General features: G+C 42.5%; 1 protein-coding gene across 5 annotated transcripts in view; it reads right to left on the bottom strand.

The window, feature by feature from the left end:
* The window catches only part of GSG1L (GSG1 like), a 79897-nt gene that overhangs the window by 13626 nt on the left and 53294 nt on the right, over positions 1-12977 (bottom strand). For 4 of the 5 annotated variants that reach the window (XR_010466316.1, XM_065030733.1, XM_021295749.2 and 1 more), the window contains 3 exons: positions 11037-11189; positions 6862-6973; positions 2066-2233 (listed from right to left, as the gene is read on the bottom strand). Coding sequence is in view for 4 of the 5 variants with exons in the window: in XM_065030733.1 (XP_064886805.1) it covers positions 2066-2233; positions 6862-6973; positions 11037-11189 (433 nt within the window). In the remaining variant the exon portion in view is untranslated. The remainder of the gene's footprint in view (positions 1-2065; positions 2234-6861; positions 6974-11036; positions 11190-12977) is intronic. The other variant, XM_065030734.1, reaches the window with a different exon arrangement.

Consider the following 12977-nt stretch of genomic DNA (forward strand, 5'->3'; position numbering starts at 1 on the left):
GGAGGTTGTGACCAGCAAGTGAATTGTTCACACAAACCCAAAATGAGCAAAAGGAAGCTGGAAGGACAGAACAAAATATACAAGCTCGTCATAAAGCAAGCAGTAGAGGAAAAGGTATTGTCTCTTTATACTGGTCAGGGTGGCTCTGACCAGTATATAGAACATTTACAAAGAACAGGCTGTTCTGTATGCGTTCTGCCTCGTACGGAGCGTGTTTGGAATGATATATATAAGAGAAGAGTTCAAAACCACATTGGTTTGTACTGGTCAAGGTAGGACTTGCTGCTTTCTTGGGCATATGTGTTTTAAATACCCTGTAAGTTGCATAGTTAAGGTCAAACCTTCCTCCCAAGAGACCTGGAAAAGACTTGATGCTGCATTTGGCTTGTTGTCATTCTTTGGGGCCATTCACCTGTTTATCTAATGTGTTGGGGTGAAAGTCTTACAGATTTTCCAACATGAATTTGATTGTAAAGTGCTATGTGGTATTTGTTTACATGTATGTAAAACTGGGGAGGAGGTGATGCTGTGTAATATGGAATCAAAATCAAACCACGCAATATCTATGTGATATAAAGAGCATTACTGTCCTCTAGGACATAAAAGTTTTTTGCTCTTTACTGTTCCAGATAGGGCAGTAGTGGTGCTTTGTCAAGTTTTCTCAGCATTTCCCAATGTAACTCAACATATTCTTTTGCTTACAACTCTGTCAGTCTCTCATCTGCAATTCTCACTTCAGTAATTCAGCTGACTGCTTTCCCTCGCTGGCTGTTGATTTCCCCCAGGCACATGCTGACCACTTCCCCTTCACTCTGGCTGGGGTTTTTTTCTCACACATGAGATTTTTAAAAATTCCCTGTCATCTCTAAATGCAAAGTTAGGAAGGTCATGGTCATTTGAATAATTTCTCTCATCCTTCCAGACTGTCTGAAAGGTAGAGTGAAAACTTAGGAGTTGGCAGGGGAGTAACTGTAACAACAAGGACTATTAATTAAGGTTGGGTAGCCAAAGCAAAGTAATAAGCATGAAGTTCTCTAGTTCTGAAATACCTGATCCTTTCAAATCTTCTGTCTCCTCAGAGCTTCCCAACCACCCTCTTCCACCACTGAGAAATTGCCATATTGGTCAGAAGGACAAGAATGAATCCTCCTTATGTTTTCTGTTCCCAAAATATCTTGACATTACTTCCTTTCAGTGACGATTCTTTCTACTTAGCAGCTCCTCATCCCATGAAGGTGCCCCTATGGAGGGCATCACACCCCCTCTGCTGTATGAGGTCAATATTTGTGTGTTCTTCACATTCTACAATTTTAAGCAAAGCCTTAACCTTCTGTCAGAAGAATGAGAGCAGCAAGTCTCCCAGTGCCGCCACATGGGCTGAGTACCTGGGGTCAGCAGTGTGGTGGGTGGGCAGCGTGAGGTGACAGCCAGAGTGAAGGAGCATCTTTGGCCTTCAGGGCTCAGACAGGACTTAGAGTCCATCTAAGACCCTGGTAGCAGTGTGGGTGGCACTGTGTGGATGTTTCTGACATGCAGCATGGTGTATATTTGTGTGGAGGAGCTCAGGAGAATGCATTGCATGGAGGAGTCTAGGATGGGTTGTAGGCATGTGACTATGGAAGATGGCAAGTCCAAAGTGGCCGAGTGGTGGCTGGAAAATGTCTCAGTAGCCGTTAGGATTATTGGGAGGTGCCTATTACATGAGCTGAGAAAAGATGGCTGTAACATTTGTTATATCCCCACAATTTAACTTTTCCAGAGAGGGAAAATCAGCTTGCATTGGCAGCATAGATTCTTATGAATTCTTATGAATCAGATGCATACTGTAAGGACTTGCCAGTCTTGTGTTTTAATGGGTATGTAAGAAAAGGCAGGCACTGGGTCATCACAAAATTTAGGACAAAACAAATCAAGGAGGATCTTTTCTGTTTGTCTTTAACACACATCTTCTCCAAGTATCTCAGAGACTTCACCCACATGTGCTCAAACAGGTGAGAGCCTGGATTTTCTGAGACTAGCAGAGTCCACGAAAACCTCCACTGATGGAGTGACTGACTGCACTGACCTTTCTCTGAAGTACTTGATGGCTTCCTGGTCTAGGAAGTTCTGCTCTTCTCGAAAGCCCTGCTCAAAGATTTTGCGCTTGTGTCTGAACTCAATGACAGTCTTAGTGTAAGAGTTCAAGGTAGTAACGGAGGCCGCCATGCAGCAGGTGAAAGAGCCCCATGCCAGACTGTGGAGAGAGAAACCAGCAGACAGAGCTGGGTTAAGACAGCAGCTCATGTTATATTTCTGACGCCAAGAGACACACATACACAGGATGCGACTAGGCAGGTAAGTCAGCGGTGACAAACCCATTCTCCTCATCTTACCTCAAGTGACCTGTGGCACGAGCTCAGGCACGCAGGCAGGAGGGTGGGCCAGGGGCTGAGCACAGCTTTCATCCCATGGAGAACCGTGTGGCAGAGTGCTAGTGTGAACCCTCTGATGCACTCTGATGGAACACTTGGATGCCTTTTTGTTTCCCTTTGAAACGTTTCAGAGCCTTGCAGACAAGTGCTAACATCTATAGAACGGTATTGAACTCCTGCAAGGAGTAATGCCCCACAGAGCATGTCTTTTGGACCAGTGGAAGTCCTCGAGCATCCACGGGAGACTGGCTCTGCACAACACTACTGCAGAGATTTTTTTTATGCCTTCTTCAGACTACTGTATTTCCTTTGTTCCTGGTTCATGGACATTTCTAGCATTCCTGGCTTATATCTGGTCTCTGAAATCCTGACCAGAATAGAAGATGGCACTTGCATTTTGTGGAGAGATCCAATCTGAGGGCAGTGACAGCCAATTTGGCCAGTCAGTGGCAGGATACCTAAAAGTATCGACCAGGAGCAAGGAGAGACAGTGGGAGAAAGTGCAAGAAAAAATGTGGCTGCCAAGCGCCAGGCGGGAACAGCAGCAAGTGTTGTCCTGGGTCTGCTGGCAAGGGGGGTTCAGCTGGGAGCTGCTCTGCTCCTGCTTGTGCACTGGGCTTCCCACGGGTGCCTTCTGTCCTCCCCATACATCTCCCCTCCAGCCTTTACCTCACTGTGCAGATGTGGTTGGGGGAAACTCATGGCCCCGAGGAGTTTAGATGCTTTTTGAGCATGAAATGGGGCTACAAAAAAGCAGTGAATTCCTCCTTTTGTCTGCAGAGCTTGTCTGTGTTCAGGCTCACCTTGACTTCACATTCAGCCTATCAGCTCCAGCTACATGTAGTTCACAGTGGCTTCCTAACTAACTTGGATTAACTTAATCATCTCTGTCAGCTACGCACTTTACCTGCTTCTTGCTTTCACCTTTTCTAAATCCAAATTGAACATTGATATAAATTACGGAGAATGGAAAGAATATAGCCAAAGTGGCATTATCTTATAAACACACATTATCAACAGAGCCCTCAGCGTGAACGCTTTTCCCATTCTGCAAATGATCCGCAGACAAGGAAACAGTTTATCATTTCAAATTGAACAAACTTGAAAAAGAACACATATTCATGAACTGAAAAATCTGGGGAAAAAATGGTTCAAGTAAACGGAAATGGCTCATTTCAATGATTTCAAAATTCAGTGCATAACAAGTCCTTTAGGGACTCCCATGGCAATGAAATGTGTGGAGGCAGCCCTTTCCCAGTCATTTTTGAACCCATTTGGCAAATGCAATCAAATGCAAAGGAACTGTAGTGAGCCCCGGGGTGATGACGTTCCCTTAGGTTTCCCACAGTCGGGTGGAGAAGTGGGAAGGAAACTCATGCTGTGTGTGAGTGTCCAGGCACAGGGAAGCCTGGCAAGCATCTTCCTCCTACACGGAGTGTGTGGAAAAGCTCCAACAGCTCCAAACATTGCCAGCTGGACTCCTAAACAATATCAAAGAAGAAGCCAGCTGAAATCACATGCTTCACTGTGCCTGGTTGGTGCCTGGGGAATGATATATGGACAAAAAACTCTCTTGAAAGTTTCTGATGATTTCTAATCATTAACTCAGAAATGCTGAAAGGTTCAGAGAAGGAAATACAGAATGAAGACTCTCAACATGACCTCAGGTCTGGCATTTGGTAAATCATAATAGCGAGACAATTATGACTTACACTTTTAGTTTTTATGGACTTTGGTTAAATGTTATTTGTTTTTAAGGGTAAAGGGTGGTTCTCCTACCTGTAAGAGCTACGTCCTACCTTAGGTAAAGACCTCTGTAACAGCAATGCCCCTCTGTGCCAGCTGTGCCCCAAATGCTGTGGGACTGTACCTATCGTGCCTTCGGCAGGCTGAGCTCATGGCTGTGCTCTCAAGTTCCTCTGTGGCTCAAACAGCTTAGGTTTTTGTATTTGTTTTCTTTCTAGGGGGGGCTGAGCATGAACATGCACTGGTCCTCAGAGCCACGGAAAGCTCCTTCCTGGAGAATCCTTTGGCCCACCCCTGGCTTATGCCAGAGAACAGACCAACCTCCAGGCTTTGCCAATGGCTTGGAAACGGGGTAAGATCACAAGCAGCCTTTCCTCATTTTGAGGAGAGGTATTTTTATCATTCCCTTTCAATAGAGGGGAAATAGAGTCACAGTAAAAATACTTTTCCCGTTGGCACTTGGGAAACAAATGCCAGTCTAGATCTCCGCTCATGCGCTTTGGCTCTTGGCCATGAGGAGACTGCTCCCTGGTCCCATTCCTCAGCAGTGTTACAATTCTCTGTGCTCTGTTGTCTAGTAGGATGCTGCAGTGGTACTTTTTACAGAGAGTTGTAAATAATGCTGATGTTTGCACTACGGGTTCAGGGGTATTTAAAGCTCATGCTTCAGGCCATCATCTGAACCCAGATGGAGCAGAAAGCAATTTCTACATGTGCTGAGTTTCCAAACTCCACCAGTCTGGGTGAGCATTTGTTTTTAACACTTCTTAAAGAAGGTGATCAAGTCTAGGAGGTGTCGGGGAGATTGTAGCTCTCTAGTCCGTACAGCAGTGGTGGTTCAATGTTAGCTGGAAGGAAGAAGACTTGCTTTTGCTGCATTTGACTTTCAGACCTTCCTTTGCCAGGTCTGCTGCCACTCAGTGGCACAGCATGAGGAACCCCCCCTGCTTTTCTCAGGCTGCTGTGAAAATGCTGCTGCTGCTGTTCACATCTGTCCCAGGGGAGCTGGGACTGAGCTGACATTTGTACCTTGCCCAGCATCCTGCATAGACAAGTGGAAGGTATTAGGGAGGGACAGGTTACCTAACTGGAGAAGCTGCTTTGTGACAGCAGTCGCTCAAGCAGAGCTCAGCTTTAACTAGGGTATGGAGAGAAGATGAGGTCCCACTTCAGGAATATAGGAATACATGAGGTTGCCCCCATATATTTGCCTGCTTGTGGGAATCTCCAGCATCCTCCACAGCCAGGCTTAACCCAGGGTCAGTCCTGATTTTTAAACCAAAGCCGACTGTGCCCAGGCTCTGGCTGCCTGGGGAGCGCTGCAGGCAGGGGATGCAACATCTGCCTGGGCCAGCGCTGTGGCCAGGACAGCAGCCAGCACTGGGACCCGCTGCAGTGTGGGGACGCGGGCTCTGAGCATCACCTTGGAGCATGGGCAGGGGGGAGGAGGACCAGGATGGGCCCTGTGGGACCCACGAGCCTCTGGTGCTGGGTCTGAGACATTGGGTTTGTTGTCTTGCACAAGATGAAGGAGAATAATCTAATGAGTGCTTTATGATGCTACATATTTAACAACATTCTGAATTTTGAGTATTGCAGTAATTATAAAGTGGATTACTGAAGACAAATTAATATACTATATGCATTATTTAAATATACAATTATTATTACAGAATTGTTATATATATTTATATCCATATTCTAAAAATACTAATGTACTATATTTACAAGTTCATAGTCATATTCAATAAATATTTATTATTGTTACACAAAATAAGCTGTATTTTTAAAATAACGCAATTTATGTTTTGTAAAGTGTTACTAAAATGTTAATAACTCATCCCATGAAACACAGTATAGTGAAGGGAGAAGGAAAGACTAGTAATGCTCCACAGTGTTGTGCATAAGTATTTGTATTTATTTATTGGTCTTAGCAATGGTTGTTGGCTCTGCTTTGAGACGGAATTAAAATAATATGCTATATTTAGAAATGAAAATTTTCCCTAGCCATCCAAAGAGGCTGATGCCTCTAGGGGAATGTGAATGTTGTTTGCAGGTATTTCTATTCTCCACAGTCTGCTATTCTTGTTAAGCTTCTCATAAACTTGTAAGCAACATAACACAGTTGACATATCTTGGCCAAACTATTTTTATGTGATTTATAGAAGATAAATGGGAAAGGTAAAAAAAAATAAAATAATAATAATAATTTCTCCAGAATGTTTTGCCTACTTTCCCAAGCCTTCTCCCCATGATCCACAGGGAAGTATCGTGGTGCCAGGAGCACTATGCACTCCTCTGCCTTTGTGTTGAAAGTCACACTGTCAGGTTCAACTGGGACATTAATTAAAAACCAAGGAAGAAAGAAAAAAAAACCTAACAGTCTCTGAAATGCCATGGCAATTACGTACCTAAATTGAACTTTAATGAGAGTGCTCAATCTGTGTTGGTAATTGTGGCTGCTGTTTATTTACAAATGCTCTGTACCTGCTGACAGGCACAGCTGCTGCTGCATAGTCACCATCCTCTAACACTCTTAACACCTCAACAATTTCATGGCTGTGGCAGGGTTTTGCTCCCAGCTCTTTGGCAGCTGGACATTCACATGCATGTTCCTGAAAATTTGAGATGATACGTACAATCTCCCAACAGATTGATGGAACAACTCAAAAATGAACAGATATTAACTGGCGGTGACACTTACCAGAAGGACCATCCATAGTCCCATGAATGTGGTCGCCAGTCCTCTGGCCCAAGGCTGACTGTCACTTGGAAAACTTGAGTATACATCATGTGTGCCACCATCCCCAAGAGACCTGAGAAGCAGGGATTATAATAGGAATTTTTGTGCTAATATTTCTTATAATTTTCGAGACAGCTACTGCTGGAAGTGCTTTGAAAGCTCAAAAAAAGTCTCTGTTGTACTTTTATGCCTCCTATTCTACTGTGGAGGAGGGAGCTGCATGGGTAGAGGAAAGATGTCACTGAGAGCTCATTACTTCACATCATGCTGAATTCTCAATTAAGAGAAGAGTTAAAGAAAGAAAATTGTTGAAGAAAATGTTGCACAATTAGCATTACCACCAACCTTGCTGCTGCAAAACAGGGGTGTTCCACCCACAAGTTATCTTAGCCCATCACAGACAGGCCTCAGGTAAGAAAATAAGGAGAGAGGCTTCTGTAGGCAATGCAAGATTGAATGTGTTAATGCCAAAGAACAGTATTTTATCTGAACAGTTGCTAAGACTTATAAATTTGGACACTTATAAAACAGTTGAAAGTGAGGACACAATAGGAATACTTTTGAAGGTACCATGTTGACGATGCTTTCTTTTGTGGGCCCATTATATTTTGCTGAGATAACTACAACCGGGTGAAGATTAGACAATGTATTAGACACTTGACTCACTGTGATGCTAAAGAACAGGGTTGCAGTTAGATCACTGAATTTGCTATTCTACTTAGCTGGCCAGCCTGTGTTTTTACATTTAGACATCTCTCTGAGGAAAATTGAAACCCAAACTTTTCGAGAAGTGGTGGCCAGTAGCAGCTCTGATGGAGAATTTTCTAGCTACAATAATTTGGGATGTGTCTGCTTTAGTACCTAGGCCGTGCAGAATGAAGCTCCCAGCTGAGCTCACCCAAAGCAGGGGTTCAGGCAGTTAGGTGAGCTCTGGGGCAGGATCATCATTTTCCAAATACACCTTGGACTGACAGGTGTCAAAAATCCCTTGTGCAGCAATGCCAGTTCAAGGCACTTTGAAATACTGATGTGCTGCCACAGTGCGGTACAGTGAGGTCCCATATGTTACACTTGCCTCCTTAACCAAAGTCACCATTTACTGTAATCTCTGATCATCTACTTTTTTCCACAGTTGCCCTTCCTCCATGTGGAAGATCCTGATTTTCCCTCTCCAGACCCAGATTTTGGCTCTTCTTTCCTGCTTATTTTCAGAGTCTAATGCACTTTATTAGTCTCACCAGACATGTGGATGATTCAGGGCAATCCTGGGGGAGGGAAGACGAAGAATGTCGTGTTTGTGTTGTGGGTATGTTAAGCAGGACCTTCAGCAAGACAAATGTCATATTTGATACAAACAACTGCAGAGGCTGAAAGAAGATATTTTATTATGAGAAGCTGTGGTGATTTGCTCAGCTGCTTCATGTTGGTGTGACACATTGCAAAGTTAGGAGGTGGAAAAAGTAATTCACATTGGAAAAAATGATATTTTGACAGGGTGGGAGGCCTAATGGGAGCACAACAAACTGGTGCACACCTTGCTTGTTTCTGGCTATATTTACTTTCCAGAATCCACTAGGATCTTGCTGCACTTTTTAAATCAGGGGATTTTTCTCCAGCTGACAGATATGGCGTTGATTTTAAAGTTTGGAGTTTGCTGTTCCTATACCTACTGTCAGTAATTTTTCAACCTTAATAAAATATTACAGGCTGCCCCGAGACATGTCACAGTCACTCAGAGCCATCAGGAGGCTTGATGGGGCCAGGACCAGCTTCAGCAAGGCTGTTCTGCTTTGTTCTGTCATGCATAACCTTAATGCGGTTTCAGCAATGTTCAGACCTTTCTGTGTGTGAGAGGAGAGGATGACAGCCCACTGATACAGGTGAGTAGGAGGTTATCAGCAAGTCCTGCTGTAACACGGGGACCACAGTGAAAATGTGGCACTTATTGCATTTTCTGCCTAATGGCGAGGAGGGTTGGGGGTGGGCATGTCCCTTGCTGTTTTGTCGGTGGCTTTATGCCACATATAAGCTACAGCAAAAGAATACCAGTCTTACTTTCATTGTGCTGCTTCATGCACTTTTGATTTGTTCCTGATGCCACCCATTGGTTTGGTCTGTTTTAGATACACTTTGCCAAGTGCTCCATTGGGATATCCTGTGATATTTTATGTTGTACTTTTAATGGTCACATGTTGGATAAAATTACCTGGCTGTAGCATGAAGCAACAAATACTGTATTTACAAGATCATCTTTTCCTCCAACTGGCTGTCTAAGGCTGGACATATAGAACAAAATGCCTGGATGCCCACCCACCTGGGGCCCAGGGCAAGAGATGATTGTGGGTGGAAAATCCCGGTGATATGGTGAGCTGGGTTGACTGGAGTGAGTGTGAGCGCAGAAACACTGACCATGCGTACTTGGCTCGAGATCATTAGCCTTGCAGGACCAGAGCTGCCTCTAGGAGAGCTCAAGGAATTAGATTTGGAAAAGATTATATATTTTAAAGCATTTTCAGATACCTTTACTAAAAATATTATTTATGGACCATATCACATTGATTCAAATGCTCTATTGTCAATATTACATGAAAGACATATATAAGTTGTTTAATTCATATAAGGTTAAGAAGAATACAAAAATGTCAGTGTTGTGAGTTTTTTAAGATGACTCCTAAGAGGTTACAAAACAGCAGCAAGTGGCCACACTGTTAAGATTATTTTTCCTAACCTTTTGATGTTGAGCTATGAGAATATGGAGATCCCATTGCACTTTTAGGAGGGAACTCTGGCATGAATTTATTGAGAGAGGTGTTGCTTCAAGGCAAAGCCCTCTTTGTTATTTGATTTCTATAAAGCTGTGTAATTATAAATATGCTAGGATTCAATAAATACGCTTTTCTTCTATCCTCTGAGATCTCTGTCACTGAGCAAACAACAAACTAGCAGTGTTTTGGTGTGGTTTTGGTTTAGTTTTCTTCTTTGTATTTCGCTATCCTTTTTCTGTAAAATTTTAAAGTTTCTATTTGGAGCATCATGGTAATGTACTTATAAAGAGGGAAGGAAATAAAAATAGAAAGATGTGTAGGAAAGCAAACTTCATAATTCTTACAAAACTTAAAACTGCAGTTAATGGTGATGAGAAACAGCACGGAAATAATTGTTTGAATGCTGAAGAATTCCACCGTAGTTTAATTTTGAAAATTGAGCTGACTTTTAAAAAAAATCCAATTTACATCCAAAGCTGAAAAGTATGCTTTAGCATTTTTTTTTTCTCTTTTCATCTCCATTTCTAAGTTTTATAACACTCTGTTTCACAACTTGAAGCAATCCCTGAAGACAGAAACTCCTTCACACAAATGTTCATTGCATGGTAGAGTCTCTTTCAGCTTCAAATACAGCAGAATAAAATGCAGGAGTTCTTTCTGCCAGAGAGGTCCATGCAGGAGTGCTCACAAAAGCCAGTGGTGGCTGGTTGCTTGTGCAAGTCCTGGGAAGTGGAGTTGTCAGCCAGCACAGAACTGAAGGGACCCCTAATTACATAGTTTGATTTGATAACTTCTTTTGGAGAACTGAATTGCTCGACTTTATTCACTGAAGGGCTCCAAGTACAGACCAAGCATGAAAATAGTCTGAAACCATTGTTCTGAGATATGTGAATGTCCCCACATTACTCTTGTGGTTGTTCCTGAATGAGATTACTAGAACCCTTTTCATTCTCAGTTTTGCTAATGAGAAAGATGGGCTTCTTTCATGGGTTTGAAGCCTTCACTTACTTTTAGGATTAACACAGAAAAAAAAATTTTAAACACTAAGTGTTTTTCATTCTCTACCAGATAATTGATGATGTTGATAATGGAGGCTTGGGCTATGGCTGTGGTAATGGCTGTGTGGGCTGGGGGGAGGCTAATTACTGCATTGCCTATGTGAAATCAGGACTATGTATTTTCACTTCTCCCTGTCGAGAGGCAAATTTATCATGTGGTCCTTGTTCCCAAGGAATAAAAAATTGTAGTGAAAAATGCAAGAGTTAAAGGGGGGTAAAAGAGTCTTGTAGCCCCCAGTTTTTATTCTTTCAGAGTTTTAGAATTTATTTCTGTTGTGGCTCCTTGGGCAAAAGGGAAAGGGAAGGTTCATACCTGAAAGCACAGTGAAGACAGCAGCAAAGGCATTTAACTTGAGCCCATCTATCACACTGCTTGAATGAAAGAGCTCGAGGCACATAAGGCTGAATCCGACGACTAACAGCATGATGTATAACACCTCGGATACTACTGACAACCACAGGACACCTGCAACGCACAAGAGTAACAACTGGTCACTTGTTAAATACTTTCGAGAGGTAAAGTGGGTAAAAATTAATTAGGATATCAGGAACATCTAGGATTAATTGGGTATTAAGAAAGTTTAAATTTAGCAAACCACCACCCAAACTCTGAAAAACAGAAAACATCATTAATAAAGTTGTGAAGAATGGCAGGGTCGCAAAGACATTGCAGAAAGAACAAGCTGTTTCCCAAGATCTCAGCTTGGCTAAAGAACCTCTTCGGGTATATCTATAACTTCTTGGCTCCTGTGACCCAAACCATAGAACACAGAATCCGTTTTCCATCCCTAGGCCATGGTTTAGATGAGCAGAATTGGGCACACATGTGGTGATGGCACATGTTAACTTACAGTATATGGGCTAGTGGGAGATGAACAGGCTTGGGTACCACCTCTTTTTCACAGAGCTGTTCAAAGAAAATGTTTTCAGTCCAGGTTTTACAATGCTTGTCACAGCATAGTGTCAGGAAGTTATTAGGAACTCTCTTTTACAGAAACTGGTATCCTACAGAATGACTGTTCTGACTTGGTGTGTTTGCATCTCTGATGCTGGCACTAGGCACAAAAACTGCCAGAATACCTGTGGTGTGGAGACAGTTATTTATAACATACTCAGTTGAAGAGCTGCAGATCCAAAATTTGGGCTGCCTTCTGTTTTCTCAGCCCCTAGGCACAATCCCTCAGGTGAGGGGCAGTGTTGGTGTGTCCTGTTTGACCCCCACATTCTGCAGGACTTTGGGGTTCAGCATAGATAAGTGTTTCTGGCAGCATTTGGAAGCAGCTGGCTGAGACTGATCCATCCACTGTAGATGTTACATCTGGAAATTTAAGCACAAACCCTCTCGCAGGATGTGCTGAGTCTTTTAAAGTCACCGAGCCATGGGTTAAATTTAAGAGGATGGTAACTAATGATAATATTGAGTCCCTGCCAGATTTCCAAGCACAATTTCAGCATGAGAATCTGCTAGAATTCTTCAGTACATTTGCTAACCTGATTGCTAGAGAATTCACCTGGAAACAATGAGCAGCGATAGAAAATTTCAGCCTAAGCAGTTGAAACATGGAAAGTTAAGCATCTGAAGACAATGGCTTATATTAGAAAATGTTAGCTGTAACCATAGAGACTGCTACAGGCTTCACGTATATTAATACATTCTCTCCTCACTGAAAGAACATACATATGATAATGCCTGTAGTTGAGCTTATCAAACCAGATATGCAGCCTCACTTTTATCAACTATTTGAGTGTCCTCTTAGAGACCAGGATGATCCTAGCTCACATTTTGTCTGGGAACTTGTATTTCTGTAATTGCAACTAATTAATATATGTTATTAGTTGTTGATGCTGTATCTGACCTCTTGAATTTTTAAACAATACTACAGAGCTAGTAATAAATAAGCCTTTTAATTTCTCATAGTGATTTTATGTGTAATATTGCATCTATCAACAGCAAACAGCTGTTTATCTCATCCCTATTAGTCAATTTGGTATCGGGGCAACTAGCACACTCTTCCAAAAAGAAATACAAGTGAGAGACAGAGAGAGTGTTGTTCTGTGATACAGCAGGATTAAGAAGGGATTTTGCCTCATTTTCTCACAAACAGAAGTTTCTATGACAAAGAAATGATGAAATGGTCTGAGTTGGAAAGGATTACTTTGTGTAAACTTGACCTATAAACTGAGACAGGAAAGAGCCCTAACTAAGGAGTTCTAATTCATAAACGTTTCAACCCAAACTTGAAAGAGTAATATA

The sequence above is a fragment of the Columba livia genome, chromosome 15 (genome assembly GCF_036013475.1).
Source record: "Columba livia isolate bColLiv1 breed racing homer chromosome 15, bColLiv1.pat.W.v2, whole genome shotgun sequence".
Lineage (NCBI taxonomy): Eukaryota > Metazoa > Chordata > Aves > Columbiformes > Columbidae > Columba > Columba livia.